General features: G+C 36.6%; 1 protein-coding gene across 1 annotated transcript in view; it reads right to left on the bottom strand.

The window, feature by feature from the left end:
• The window catches only part of USP8 (ubiquitin specific peptidase 8), a 78,808-nt gene that overhangs the window by 46,834 nt on the left and 16,096 nt on the right, over positions 1-15,878 (bottom strand). The window contains exons 2-4 of the mRNA XM_047863696.1: positions 10,012-10,180; positions 6,945-7,089; positions 596-681 (exon numbers count right to left, since the gene is read on the bottom strand). Coding sequence (XP_047719652.1) covers positions 596-681; positions 6,945-7,089; positions 10,012-10,115 — 335 coding nt within the window. The 5' untranslated portion in view covers positions 10,116-10,180. The remainder of the gene's footprint in view (positions 1-595; positions 682-6,944; positions 7,090-10,011; positions 10,181-15,878) is intronic.

The following is a 15,878-nucleotide window of genomic DNA, read 5'->3' on the forward strand; positions in this document are numbered from 1 at the left end:
GAAAAATCGTTCCTCTTTTATTTCATTATTCAAAGAATGACTAACCAAAATAAATAAAAATAAAAAAACAAAGAATTATTAATAACTAAAAATTCAAACATACTGTTTTTAATTTCTAATTACTTTCTAAGTCTGATAAGGCACTCATGACAAATATTAGAATTAGATTTGTTTTTAAACATACAAAATTTTTGCAAACTATGCAGTTCAAAACTAACCACAAATACTTCATTTCCCTAAGACCAATGTCCAGTAGCACATTATAACCTGGGGAATATGAGGAATTATATTTTTCTCAAGAATCCTGCCAGAGAGTTAGAAAAAATTGGACCTGAGCTCCCATCTACTCTACCAATGCTTACCTTAAGAATCTATCATTCTACATATTTTTAGATTTTCAGTAAAAGATATGAATGGTAACACATGAACACAATAAAGGCATTAATATGGCAAAAGATTCTCATTTTTGTGTTCCAGTTAACGTAAGATTTATTGCTAGGAACTAGGATTCATATGCATGGTCAGACAAGTTCTAAATATTATTTTTATCTTCTAAATATATGTTCTTTTAAAGATTTTATAATAATGTTTGTACCTGAGTTTAAGGCTTTCAGAGAGTCTTTCGGCTTCTTCAATAGCTTTTTTGATGTTTGCAAGTCCAAGTATTGAATGAAAGTAGTCCTAAAATTATAAGAAAACCATCCCATAATTTTAGTACTGGCCATTGTACACAGCACTAATGCTAAAAACGTTAAAATCATGGTGCTATGTAAAAGAAAGGTTGGATGAAAACATTATGATTGAAGTATTTTTTTTAAACTTTTAACCTATATAAACACAACTTATTTTCTGAATGTTCCAAAGTATCTCTTCATATCAATAGTATGCTAAAAAAAACTAATAGGTAATAATTTTATTTATTTGGGAGACACCTTTAAGAAGTATAAATACTATTACTATTTATGAATAAGTGACAAAAAGCAAAGCTTTCAGGAGCAAAATATATATTTCCTTTTGTAAATATGTTAGTTTTTTTTCTCTAGTCTGAGAAGCAGTAAATTGTATATTGACATGGGATTTATTTTGTTTTACTTGTTTTATACTGAGATGTTTTGGGGCTTCCACCTTTATTTTATAATAGTGACCCACCTCTCAAGTGGAGTCAAACATTTGATATAAAACAAGTTTCACATCCAAGGAAACCTTGAATGAAAATCAAATGGTAGAAATAAATCATTAATAATATACTCTTCTTTAAACACACACACACACACACACACACACACACACACACACAACTTGTTTGGCACATAATTTACTAACAAGCATAATAAAGTTAAGAAAAATTGTAGTAGTGTGTCCTCACTAAGGAATATAAAGGAAAAAAAGCCCTCAAGGCAACCTGGCTATAAGCATACATGACATCCCTCACAACCTTGTAACACAAGACCACTTAATCAGACTACATGTTTGTGTGTTACCATATATGGAAGACAAAGAAATAAAAAATATATAAAAAAACTATGCCACATGACGTTCAGGGCTCAGTTCTTCGGGTATGATCTCAAATGAGCCATTGCCGGCATGAATAAAGCTGCTTCCTAAACAGAAAAGCCTCGGTGTCACGACTCTCTGTGCGAGAATCCTGCTACAAGATCACTTCTCTAAGAAGTCACTCACTGAATCCTGCAGTCAGAGATATCTTCAAATCAAGGTTGGTTTGACATGACAATAGCATAGTGAGACTCAGCTAACTGATTTTTGGATCTAATTAGCCACAACCTGTCAATGTGACTGTGCAAATAGAGCCTAGTAGCACAGTTCATCACAAATGATATAGTAATAAAATGTAAAAAGATCCAAGGGAGTGCCTGGGTGGCTCAATCAGTTAAGCATCAAACTTAAGCTCACTTGCTTAAGCTTCTGACTCTTGATTTTGCCTCAGGTCACGGCCTCACCCATCTCGCCATTCATGAGTCAAGCCCTGTTGAGGGCTCTATGCAGACAGTGTGGAGCCTGCTTGGGATCCTCTGTCCCTGCCCCTCTCCCATTTTCTCTCTCTCTCTCTCAAAAATAAACAAACTTAAAACCTATAGCTATCATATATCTATCTAGCCTAAAAGAAGATCATGTTTGGGGGTACCTGGCTGGCTTAGGTGATAGAGCTTGAGACTCTTCTCAGGGGCAGGGTTATGAATCTGAGCCCCATGTTGGGTGTAGAGATTACTTAAAATAAATAAATAAGTAGGTAATGTTTCAGTTAGGCTTATTCTTCTAAATAAAGACTAAATAAATTAAAAGGATCCTTCCCTATATAATTTCAATAAAAGTTTAGTTTTTTTCAAAACTGTATCAACTGAAAATTACAGTGGAAACTGTAATTACTTCAGTGCCACAATGTCCAGACTTTAGATGCAATATTCTCTTAACAGAAAACAAAATTTAGTCATTACTGTAAGGTTTCTCTCATAAAAATAAAACACAAAAACAAAAAATACCATGACTTGTTATATTAATTTTTTGACATGAATTTATTAAAAAGCCAGCGTAAGCCCAGCCTAACACTGTTTAAAAGCTGAAAACATTGTGTTTAGGCATACCTGTTACAAATTTCCAGAAGACCCTTCCCTAATATTAGTAAGGTTTCTTGTCAATAATTCTCTCTTTCCGTGCTCTTAAAGGATCACAGTTAAAGCAAGTATGAATATTTTCAAGTTTTCAATATTGACAATTGGCAAAATAAAAAAATAACATCCAATTCTTACACAACTAAAAATGTTTGCTTCTCAGGTTAACCCAAGGAAAACTTTCTTACTCCTGAACATGCAAATTCAAACAACTTGGGGTGCCTGGTGGCTCAGTCGGTTCTTGATTTTGGCTCAGGTCATGATCCCAGGGACATGGGATCGAGCCCTACATCAGGCTCTGTGCCGAGAGTGTGAAGTGCTTAATATTCGCTTTCTCTGTCTCTGCTCCTGTTCTGCTTCATGTTCTCTCTCTCAAAAAAATAAAAAAATTAAAAAAAAAATTAAAAAATCAAACAAATCTCATGATTTCCCAAACAAAAAAGTTTGCCTATAATATTTAGGAATAATCAACAATAATGCCATACAGACTTAAAAATTTAATTCTGATTTTATCTAGACTTTGCTACACTAATATTTTCAGTATCATTAGTCTTCCACCTCCTTCTCAGATAACCCTGAAAACATTCTTCATAAACTGTTTTCAACGAGTAAGAAATATGTCTTCTGCTAGTGAGCTTATGAAGTTAATGTCTTATCTAAATCTGAAATATTCCCTCATGTACAAGAGTGAAAGATACAAGTTTCTGAAGAAGACTGGTGACACTACATTCTGTCACAACCTGATTTAAAGGGTAAAACCCAGAAAATATCTAGCTAACAAATTAAAAAAAAATCTTTTTAATGTTTTAGAGAGAGAGAGAGAGAGCGAGCACGCGAGTGAGAGAGTGCGAGTGGGGGTGGGGCAGAAAGACAAGGAGACACAGAATCCGAAGCAGGCTCTAGGCTCTGAGCTCTCAGCACAGAGCCCGATGCGGGGCTTGCACTCGAACCATGTGATCATGACCTGAGCCAAAGCTGGACACTCAACTGACTGAGCCACCCATGCGCCCCATCTAGTTAGTAAATTTGACTTTTCACATACTTGGCGTGCACTGGAGATGCTGGGCTAAATAAAATAAAACGACAAACAGTTCTAAGGCAGAAGCAGATGTGTACCCTGGACAGAGCAAATGAACAACTGCAGTATATAAGATAACAGCCTTAGCCTTTGCAGGGAACTTCCTAAGCTGAACAACTCCTGCCACTTTCAACTACTCCCTTTGGAAATGCAATAGATACTCTGTGGAAATGGAAAAAATTTATCGATTAAACTGCACTCCTAACCTTCTCTTTTAAAAAGTAGTAGCAGGAAAAACACTACCAATCTTCTCAAAGGATAAAAGTGACTACTAACTTAGAAAAATACAGCGAGGCACCTGGGTGGCTCAGTCGGTTAAACGTCTGACTTTGGCACAGATCATGATCTCACGGCTTGTGGGATTGGGCCCCACACTGGGCTCTGGGCTGACAGCTCAGAGCCTGGAGCCTGCTTCAGATTCTGTGTCTCCCTCTCTCTCTCTGCCCCTACCCTGCTCGTGCTCTCTTTCTCTCAAAAATACACATTAAAAAAATTTTTTTTTTTAAAAGAAAAATACAGTAAAAAGTAAACATAAAAACCTGGCCCTCCTACAACAGACAAAATGGCAGACACCAAAACTACCAAGTTATCCAAAGCTGCAACTCTTTCAAAGTATTTACTTTACTAATAAACACTTCTACACTTCTTTTTAAAGCAATTCCATTTTTGGGGTACCTGGGTGGCTCAGTTGGTTGAGTGTCTGACTTCAGCTCAGGTCATGATTTCATGGTTCATGAGTTCGAGTCCCGTGTTGGGCTCCATGCTGACAGCTCAGAGCCTGGAGCCTGCTTCAGATTCTGTGTCTCCCTCTCTCTCTGCCCCTAACCTGCTCGCGCTCTGTCTCTCTCTCAAAATAACCATTAAAAAAAATTAAAACATAAAATAAAGTGATTCCACTTTAATAGATGTCGTAAAAACCATCAAAGAACATGCAGAAACATGTTTGAATTTGGGAAGGCCAAACCTTACCTGCAGACAGACATGCCCAAGAATGTTCTAAGGCAGGACCAATCTAGCCATTTGTGGACAGGAGGATTCATCTCCAAATGCAAGGGGCCACCTTTCCAAGGCTACATCTAAATCCCTGTAACTATTATTAACATGACTTTGCTGGTGAGAAGAAATACCAGCAATGATTTATCACAATTTTTTTAAGTGTATTTATTTATAATTTCTACACCCAATGTAGGGCTCTAACTCACAATCCTGAGAACAGGAGTCTCATGCTCTACCGACTTAGCCAGCCAGGTACCCCTATTACTATTAAATCAAACGTTAAAGTCATCCCTTAACCCACTTAACCAAAAGAAATTATACTGGTGACACTACTCTGGAAAAAAAGTTATTTCAAAGAATATGAGAACTCTTTTTTTTTTTGTACTTCTGTAAGTCAATTTAAACAAGGCAAGCCAATTCTACCACCAGTGAACAAAATAAAATCTCAACACTAATTCAAGAATGGCTTCTCCACCAGGTAAGAAACCTATAAGCAGTATTTGACTACTATTGTCTGGCAGCAAGATTATTACTAAGTAAAGGTGGAACCACCAAAAAAATATTCCTCCAATTTCATTAGTGTCTATGTTCTTCTTTTGCCTATTTCTGGTGCAACTGAAACGCAACCATCTTCTCTAGCAACATTTATCCTAGTCATTAATTCTTTTTAATCATTTACACCTCTCCTACCCTCCTTCCCTAACTCCCCATGGCTCCAGCAAAGTGGAAGAAAGGTACCTGCTCAAAGGATTAAAAGAAAAAGTAATACTAATAACATTGATAGTAAAAAATAAAAATGGAAGTAATCAGTATTAACTGAACCCTAACATGACTACAATGTCATTCAAATATAAAAAGCTGTCACATAAAAACAAGGGACTGACTAATCACTTGTTGAATGAAACAGGAAGATGTGGTGTGTAGGTATGTGTACACACACACTGGAGTATTAGACAGCTGTAAAAAGGATGACTGTGTAATGTATGACAACATGGATGGACCTAGAGAGTATTATATTAAATGAAACAGATTGAGAAAGACAAATGTGGAATCTAAAAAAGTACAAATGAATAAACAAACAAAAAGTAGAATCATACCTGTAAACACAGAGAACTGATGGTTGCCAGAGGGAAGGGGGGTGGGGAGATAGGGAAAATGGGTGAAGGAGAATGGGAGACAGGCTTCCAGTTATGGAATGGGTAAGTTATGGGAATAAAAGGCACAGCATAGAGAATGTAGTCAATGATACTGCAATAGTTCTGTATGGTGAGAGATGGTAGCTACACTTGTGGTGAATACAGCATAACACATAGTTGCCGAATTACTATGCTGTACACTGAAACTAATCTAACATTGTGGGTCAACTACACTCAAATAAAAAAGTTAAAAAACAACAAAACACACACACACAAAATAAGTGACTAAACCTCGAACCCTGAGAAAGTACAGCTGCAGTCACATTTTTATTTTAATGTTTATTTATTTTTGAGAAAGACAGAGAGACAGAGCTTGAGTGGGGGAGGGGCAAAAAGGGAGGGAGGCCCAGAATCTGAAGCAGGCTCCAGGCTCTGAGCTGTCAGCACAGAGCCTGATGCGGGGCTCAAACTCATGAACTGCAAATCATGACCTGAGCCAAAGTGGGACGCTTAATCCACTGAGCCACCCAGGCACCCCACAATTTTCTTATTTAATGCATGAGTAAACTGAATCCTTCCACTTGACTTGGCGATCATTTAGTGCAGAGGAAAACTGATTATGTGTCTGTATGCTGCTATAAACTTGTATTAATCCAGGCGCCTGGGTGGTTCAGTGGGTTAAGCATATGACTTCAGCTCAGGTCATGATCTCATGGTCAGTTTGAACCCCACATAGGGCTCTGTGCTGACAGCTCAGAGCCTGGAGCCTGTTTCAGATTCTGTGTCTCCCTCTCTCTCTGCCCCTCCCCTGCTGACTTGCACATGTGTGCGTGCATTCTCTCTCTCAAAAATAGAACATTAAAAAAAACTTGTATTAATCCAAGACAAATTAGGTATGTGTATATAGTGTGAGTGTATCCAGATTTATACACATATAACTTTGCAAATAATCAAACTAAATCTGCTTTTTCTATCTGCAAAGGAGTTTGAACATGCTGCTGAATAATGTGATCTAAATTTCAGTATTAGTTAAAACTCTTAGAAGAAATCGATAGCTCTGCTGCGTAAAAATAACTTAGCAAATAAGAATGCAGAAATAAAAGGTACCTGCTGTTGCTTGAAATCAGGCCTTTTTTTGATAAGATTATAAACAGTCACATATTTCATATATAGTACATAGGCCCTTTCCTCATCACGATCTAATCTGCTTTCTTCTGCTGTCTTGAAGATCTTCAGGGCACTCTGTACATAACTTCAATTAGAGAAAAAAAAAAAATAATTAAAACACTTGACACGTTGGCAGGGGGCAGGGCGAGTCATGTTTAAGGTCTTCATAACTGGTACATTACTTCATAACTTCATAACTGGTACAAAGTTAGATATATGTTAGGATACAACCTGAAAATTCCCCTAGCCTACAAATAAATACTTCTGTTTCCTAATAGTTGTTTATATTCCATCAAGCTATTCAAAATGCATTAAGCCTAGTTTTAAAAGATCTGCTAATAGATAATCCTGAGGCAAGTGTTCCTTGGGCAGCCATGTAATAGTCATACTCTGATTAAAGAACAAAACTCCATACCATTTTTACTGAAGAAAGGCAAAATCTTTATTACTTTAATGTTAAAATACTTTTCAGTTTTCTTCATCCCTTTCTAACTATGTTGTAAAAATTTCCCCACCTAAAAATCCAAAAAAAAAAAAAAAAAAAAAAGGGACAGGGAAGGGGACGTGATTCAATCTTTTCAGCCGGTTAAAGTTTTCTACAAAATGGCTGAACTGCACTCTTATTCACTGGTCCTCGTGGAAAAGAGATTTAAAATCTAAAAATAAGGCATTTTAAAATTCCACTTCAGTAAAATATTTAAAGATTCTGTGGCCTTCATTATAAGGCCATTTGTCTGGTTAACAGTCTTTAGAAAGCAAATTAATAAAATAGGCATTTCTGCAAGAGAAATGCAATCACTTAGGACTAAAGTTCTGGCAATCCAATTATAGTGTCAATGCTTATATATAATGCTCTTTATTGGCAACTTATTTATGCAAAGCAGTGCTTCTTGTTTTTCTATATTTTTCAAACTGCTCCACAACTGCAAACACGAATTAATGATGAAATTGGTCAGGCCAAGAACACCACACAAAGGAACAGGGCCAAAGTGATATTTAGGACCAAAGACAGTCCTATACAAGGACCAGTTTAGTCAGTGTGTATGCCCTGCCTAGCATGGCATCACAGTCCTAGGACAGAAGTAAATCAAACCAAAGCTAGAAAGGAGATTCCCTAGAAGAGCTTAGGAGTAGGTGCAACAGTGCTTGGGTTTTCTTTAAACTTTCACTCTGAGGCATGTACATTTCACGGGCTTATATGTAGCAGATCAAGGTGAGATGGCTGCAGTGCTGCTGTGAGTCCAGTGAAACAACCAAAAATCCTAAAAGGATTCTAGCATTTTTTAGAATAGTGCTGTGACATAGCAAGAACATGAGTTTGTGGTTCTATACTTAGGGAGTCCTTCTGACATATCACTTCCTATGGGACCAGGGTGGTCCCAGAGCTAACCTAGACACTGTCAGAATGAAACTGATCTATCTTAGGATTAGGTAAAGATTTCTGAGAAAGCTTCAAGGTGGCTTTATCTTTCCCATTGTTTCCTATTTGAAAGTGATTCAACAGAAGTTAAAGAGCTGCTTTCTCTGTCACTGCATTAATATTACCAACTTAGCTCAAGAAGTGAAACAATCCCTCTCTTATTCTTCCTGCCCCTGAAAAGATCTCTTTTTAAAAAGCCCATTTTGGGGGCGCCTGGGTGGCACAGTCGGTTAAGCGTCCGACTTCAGCCAGGTCACGATCTCGCGGTCCGTGAGTTCGAGCCCCGCGTCGGGCTCTGGGCTGATGGCTCAGAGCCTGGAGCCTGTTTCCGATTCTGTGTCTCCCTCTCTCTCTGCCCCTCCCCCGTTCATGCTCTGTCTCTCTCTGTCCCAAAAATAAATAAACGTTGAAAAAAAAAAATTAAAAAAAAAAAAAAATAAAAAAATAAAAAGCCCATTTTGTCCATAATTATGATGCTTAGAAATACCAGTTCATTTTGGGATTTTCTTTCTTGACCTTCTTTAAAGTTTCTACTATTCCCTCCTCTTCATGCTTGATGTTTTTTCTTTGCATTTTCTGTCTATTTATGTAGAAAATGACTCATAAAGATGTCCCTGTGCATTCATAGGTTTCTCTAGACGTCTGTTCACAGGTTCATTTGGGATCATACATATCTTTTTTTTTAGGGCCTTCCATTTATGGAGGACCCACAGAACCTTTCTTTTCTCCCTGATTTCTACAATCTGCTTACCCCAAGTCCAGGGTATATGGCTGACTAAATCCATCTTTCTTTCTGAAACTCTATTTCCAACTCTACAATAATGTAGTTACTTCATTCATCTCCAAATCTCCTTTGTCGGTCAAAATTAATTCAGAGGAAAAGTTCGCTATTGCCTCTTGTCTCTTAACGGAGACAAAACTTCAAGAAACAATCTTATTGATAGCCCATTTTTAGCAAAATTACTTCCAGTTGATATCAAAATACCTGGACCTCTCCCTCACAATTATATTTTATTTCAAGATAGATATTGTAATCATTATCAGTAAAGTATCATCTCTAGCCTCGACCTCAGCAGGTTGATAGACTCCATGTCTTCAAAAATAAAAATACATAAAATAAATCATTTAGTTAAAAGTTCATGTTAAATTGGTACAAATTAATATTATGCTGAATATAAGATAAAAAAAATATGTATTTCACTTCCTTTAATCAAAGAAGCCTATGCTAGGACCAGATGTTCCATGTGAAACATACAAGGATAAAAATGATCTTTAATTAGGAAGTATTTCTGCACTATTTTATAAAAGGACATTAACTGTGGCTGTATGAGTTTTGTAGAAACCTCGTAGTCTTCACCTCGTAAACTTATAATTTGATATATTGTCCAAAGAATAGAAAACATGCATTTTGCCAGAATACACATACATTCTGCCAAGATAAAGAACTTCTCTAAGCAGGTCTTATTCATGTGATGATGCCATTTTTCAAATAAGCTTCAAATTGACTACTCCTCTAATTCATTTAATAATAAGGAAATGAAGTAAAACTTAATATATGATTCAGTGAAACTAGCAAAGAATACATACTTCTTCGTGCTTATTTTCTCTGGTTTAACTTCTGTCTTCTTATTGAGGTCTTTTAGTGAAGAACTGAGGTAGAGTTCTTTGGGAACTGAAGCCACAGCAGGCATGATGAATTAGCTTTACTTTTCCACTTTCACAATGGACGGTGTACTTCATTAAAAGTAGCTCTTTTCTGAAACAAAACAAATGCAAATAATTCCAATTAACAAGTGAAAAGACATAATAGTTCTAAACTGACTCTTTTGTTAAAAGAGTTAAAAGACATAAAAGCCCTAAACTATATCTTTTGTTAAAAGAGTTAATTTCAAATTATCTTGAGTATCTATTTTGGGAATTCAAGATATAAAGGGTATCATTAAACAATTTAATTTTTTTCAAATATTCACTAAATGAATTATGATTTCTATTGCTTTGCCTTAATTATTAAGAATCTTTCGGGGCGCCTGGGTGGCGCAGTCGGTTAAGTGTCCGACTTCAGCCAGGTCACGATCTCGTGGTCCGTGAGTTCGAGCCCCGCGTCGGGCTCTGGGCTGATGGCTCAGAGCCTGGAGCCTGTTTCCGATTCTGTGTCTCCCTCTCTCTCTGCCCCTCCCCGTTCATGCTCTGTCTCTCTCTGTCCCAAAAATAAATAAACGTTGAAAAAAAAAAAATTAAAAAAAAAAAAAAAAAGAATCTTTCCTGTCAAAAGAATTAACAGAATAGGAACTTCTATATTTTTCTACCATTAAATCTGCATTAATGCATAGATCACAAGTAGAAAGAAGTTTCATTTAGAAATATTTCCCTCTCTCATTGATAATACCAGTTTATAAAAGGAAACAAACTGGGGGTAGGGAGTAGGCAGGGCCACTTTATGTGGAGCTAGGGATATATGAACAGAATACACCCAAGTACTTTGGTTTATTCTAAAAAGGGTCTTTGAAGCTTCATTACATTCTTTGCTCCTCATACACTGTGCTAAATTCTGATTAGGAAGATGGAGCAAGTAGTAAAATGAACATTAAGAGTAAGAAAAGCTGGGTATGTATCAATTGTGTGTGTATGTGTGCAGGAATGCATATAGGGCAGATCAGGAGAGCATAGCAAATGAGAAGTCTCAGCAAGATCCTAAGTTGTCACCAAATGAAAGCTTCAGAGGAATCCCATTAAATTTATACAATGTCTTCTGCTGTGAAGAACTAATTGCAATTCAAATAAATACAGGCATACCTTGTTTCACTGTACTCCATTTTATTGTGCTTCTGGTTTTTACAAACTGAAGGTTTATGGCCACACTGCATCAAGCAAACCTACTAGTGTCATTTTTCCAACATCTGCTTACTTCATGTCTGTGTCACACTTTGGTAATGCTCACAGTATTTCAAACTCTTTCATTATTATATTTTTTAGTTATCTGTGATTACTGATTATGACTCGCTGAAAGCTCAGATTATGGTTAGCATTTTTTAGCAATAATTTTTTATTAAGTTTTTAATTTTGATTTCAGTATAGTTAACATAGCGTTATATTAACTTCAGGAGTACAACGTATTGATTCAAGAATTCTACGCATTACTCAGTGCTCTTCATGATAAATGTACTCTTTACTCCACATTACATATTTCACCGATTGCCCCCCCCCCCCCCCCCCCCCCCCCCCCCCGCCCACTCTGGTAGCTACCAGTTTGTTTGTGCCCGGGTGGCTCAATCAGTTAAGTGTCTGACTTCAGCTCAGGTCAGCTCAGGTCATGATCTTGCAGGTCGGTGGGTTTGAGCCCTGCATGGGGATCTGTGCTGATGGCTCAGAGCCCTCTTCAGATTCTGTGTCTCCCTCTCTCTCTGCCCCTTCCCTGTTCATGCTCTGCCTCTTTCTCGAAAATAAACATTTAAAAAATCTTTTCAAAAGAATCTGTTTCTTGGTTTGTCTACCTTGTTTTTTTTTTCGTTTCGTTTCTTAAATTCCACGAGTCAATATGCTTTTGTCTCTCTCTAAAAATGTCGTTTATATTAGTGCCATCCATGTTGTTGCAAATGGCAAGATTTCATTCTTTTATATCGCTAAGTATTTCATTACATATATAAAATATGTTTCATATATATGCACCATATATAATAAATATGTAACATATAAAATATTTTACATATAATTATATGCCATACTCATATATATATATATATAATATATACCACTTCTTCATCTATTCATCTACCAAAGAACACTTGGGTTGCTTCCATATCTTGGCTATTATTATAAATAATGCTGCAATAAACAAAGGGGTGCATGTATCCCTTTGAATTAGTGTTTTTGTATTTTGGGGGTAAATACCCAGTAGTGATTACTGGATCATTGGGTAGTTCTGTTTTTAACTTAAAAAAAATTTTTTTAATGTTTTTATTTGTTTTTGAAGACAGAGAGAGACAGAGTATGAGCAGGGGAGGGGCAGAGAGAGGGGGAGACACAGAATCTGAAGCAGGCTCCAGGTTCTGAGCTGTCAGCACAGAGCCCGACACGGGGCTTGAACTCATGGAGTGTGAGATCATGACCTGAGCTGAAGTCGGATGCTCAACCGACTGAGCCACCCAGGCACCCCTATTTTTAACTTTTTAAGAAACAGTCACACTGTTTTCGACAGTGGCTGCACCAGTGGCTGCGCAGTGCATGAGGGCTCCTGTTTCTTCATTCTTGCCAACATTTGTTTCTTGTGTCTTTGATTTTAGCCATTTTGGCAGATGTGAGATACCTCATTGTAGTCTTCGTTTGCATTTAGATGATGATGATGAGTGACACCGAATACCTTTATGTGTGTCTGTTGGTCCTCTATAGGTTTTTCTTTAGATTTTTTAAACGTTTATTTTTGAGAGAGCAAGAGCATGAGCAGGGGAGGGGCAGAGAGAGGGAGGCAGAGTCTGAAGCAGGCTCTGTGCTGTCAGCACAGAGCCCAATGTGGGGCTCCAACTCACAAACCATGAGATTATGACCTAACAGACTATGACACCCAGGCGCCCTAGGTCTCCTGTGAAGAAATGTCTGTTCATGTCTTCTGCCTGTTTTTAAACTAGATTATTGTTTTCGGGTATGAGGTTGTATAAGTTCTTTATATATTTTGGATACTAACCCTTTATCAGATATGTTATATGCAAATATCTTCTGCCATTCACTAGTTTGCCTTTGTTTCCCTTACCGTGCAGCTTTTTGACGTAGCCCCAAGAGTTTATTTTTCCGCTTGCCTCATGAGATATATATAGAAAAACGTTGCTATGGTCGATGGTAGAGAAATTACTGCCTATGATCTCTTAGGATTTTTGTGGTTTCAGGTCTCACATGTAGGTCTTTAATCCATTTTGAGTTTATTTTTGTGTATGAAGAAATACATTGTGTGGTCCAATTTCATTCTTTTGCATGTAGCTGTCCAGATAGCCCAACACGATTTGTTGGTCTTTTTTCCATTGTATATTCTTGCTTCCTTTGCTGAAGATTAAGGGACTATACAATCGTGGGTTTATTTCTGGGTTTTCTATTCTGTTCCATTGATCTATTGTCTATTTTTATGCCAGTATCCTACTATTTTGATTACTACACCTGTGTAATAAAAGTCTGGAATTGTGATACCTTCAGTTTCATTTTTTCTTTTTCAAGATTGCCTTGGTTACTTGGGGTCTCTTGTGGTTCCATACAAATTTTAGGGCTGTTTGTTCTAGTTTGAGTTGCTATTTTGACAGGGATTGCATTAAATCCGTAGATTGCTTTGGGTAGTATAGACATTTGAACAATATTTGTTCTTTCAACCTATGTGCATAAGACTGTCTTTCCATTTCTTTGTATCCTCAATTTCTTTCATCAGTGATTTACAGTTTTCAGAGTACAGGTCTTCCACTTCCTTGGTTAAATTTATTCCTAGATATTTTATTGTACTTGGTGCAACTGTAAATGGAATTCTTAATTTCACTTTCTGCTGCTTCTTTATAAGTGCATAGGAATGCAACAGATTTCTACACACTGATTTTGTATCCTGTGACTTTACCAATTAATTTATCAGTTCTGGTACTTTTTTTGGTTTATGCTTTAGGGTATTCTATATACAGTACCATGTCATCTGCAAAGAGTAAAAGTTTTACTTCTCCCTTACCAATATGGATGCATTTCTATTTGGTGTCTGATTGCTGTGGCTAGGACTTCCAGTACTATGTTGAATAAAAGTGGGGAGAATGGACATCCTTGTCTTGTTCCTGATCTCAGGGGGAAACCTTTCAGTTTTTCACCATTGAGTATGATGTTAACTGTGGGTTTTTCATAGATGGACTTTATTATGTTGACATATGTTTCCTCTACACCTACTTTGTTGAGGGTTTTTGTCATGGATGTTGTACTTTGTCAAATGCTTTTTCTACATCTATTAAAATGATCATATGGTGTGTATCCTTTCTCTTACTGATGTGATCTATCACAGAGATTGATTTGTGAATGCTGAACCAACCATCCTGCCATACCAGGAATAAATCTACTTGATCATGGTGCATTTTTTTTTTAATGTATTGTTGGATTCAGTTTGCTAATATGGAGATATTGGCCTATAGTTCTCTTTTTTTATGGTGTTTTTATTTAGTTTTGGTATCAGGGTGATACTGGCTTCATAGAATGAATTCTGAAGTTTTTTTCTCTTTTAGTTTTTGGAATAGTTTGAGAAGAGTGGGTATTAACTCTCCTTTAAATGTTTGGTAGAATTTGTCTGTGAAGGCGATGGTCCTGACTTTTGTTTGTTGGCAGTTTTTGATGACTCATTCAATTTCCTTGCTGGTAATCAGTCTGTTCAAATTTTCTATTTCTTCCTGCTTTAGTTTTGGTAGATTATATACTTCTAGGAATTTATCCATTTCTTCTAGGTTGTCCAATTTGTTGGCATATAATTTTTCATAATATTCTTTTATAATTGTTTGTATTTCTGTGGTGTTGGTTGTTATGCCTCCTGTTTCGTTTGTGATTTTGTTCAGTCAAGTTTGTTTGTTTTTGAAGAGTCTGGCTAGAGGTTTATCAATTCTGTTGATCTTTTTAAAGGACCAGCTCCTGATTTCATTTATCTGTTCTATTTTTTTGTTTTTGTTTCTATGTCATCTATTTCTGTTCCAATCTTAATAGTTCCTTCTGTTGGTTTTAGGTATGTTTGTTCTTTTTCTAGCTCCTTTAGGTGTAAGGTTAGGTTGTTTGAGATTTTTCTTGCTTCTTGAAGTAGCCCTGTATTACTATACACTTCCCTCTTAGAACCACTTTTGCTGCATCCCGAAGATTTTAGACTGTGGTGTTTTCATTTTCATTTGTTTCCATGAAATTTATGATTTCTTCTTTGATTTCTTGGTTGACCCATTCATTGTGTAGTACCATGTTATTTAACTTCCATGTAGTGTTCTTTCCAGATAGTTTCTTGTAGTTGATTTATAGTTTCATAGTGTTGTGGTCAGAAAAGATGTATATTACTGATCTTTTTGAATTTGTTGACTTGTTTTGTAGCCTAATATGTGATCTTTTGTGGAGAATGTTCCGTGTGCACTTGAAAAGAGTGCATATTCTGATGTTTTATGATGGAATATTCTGAATATACCCGGTAAATCCCTCTGGTCAGTGGTCATTTAAAGCTACTGTTTTCAGTGTGACTGACTGGCACAGTGAGAAGAGTATGTGACTCTTGATCTAGGGGTTGTGAGTTCAAGCCCCATGCTGGGTGTAGAGATTACTTAAACAAACATAATTTAAAAATAAAGCTACTGTTTACTTGTTGATTTTGTTTGGATGATCTGCTCATTGATGTAAATGGGATAATAAAGTCCCTTTCTGTTATTGTATTACTACTAATGATTTCCTTTATGCTTGCTATTAACTGTTTAATGTATTTGGGAGCT

This window comes from Prionailurus viverrinus, chromosome B3 (assembly GCF_022837055.1).
Source record: "Prionailurus viverrinus isolate Anna chromosome B3, UM_Priviv_1.0, whole genome shotgun sequence".
Taxonomy (NCBI): Eukaryota; Metazoa; Chordata; class Mammalia; order Carnivora; family Felidae; genus Prionailurus; species Prionailurus viverrinus.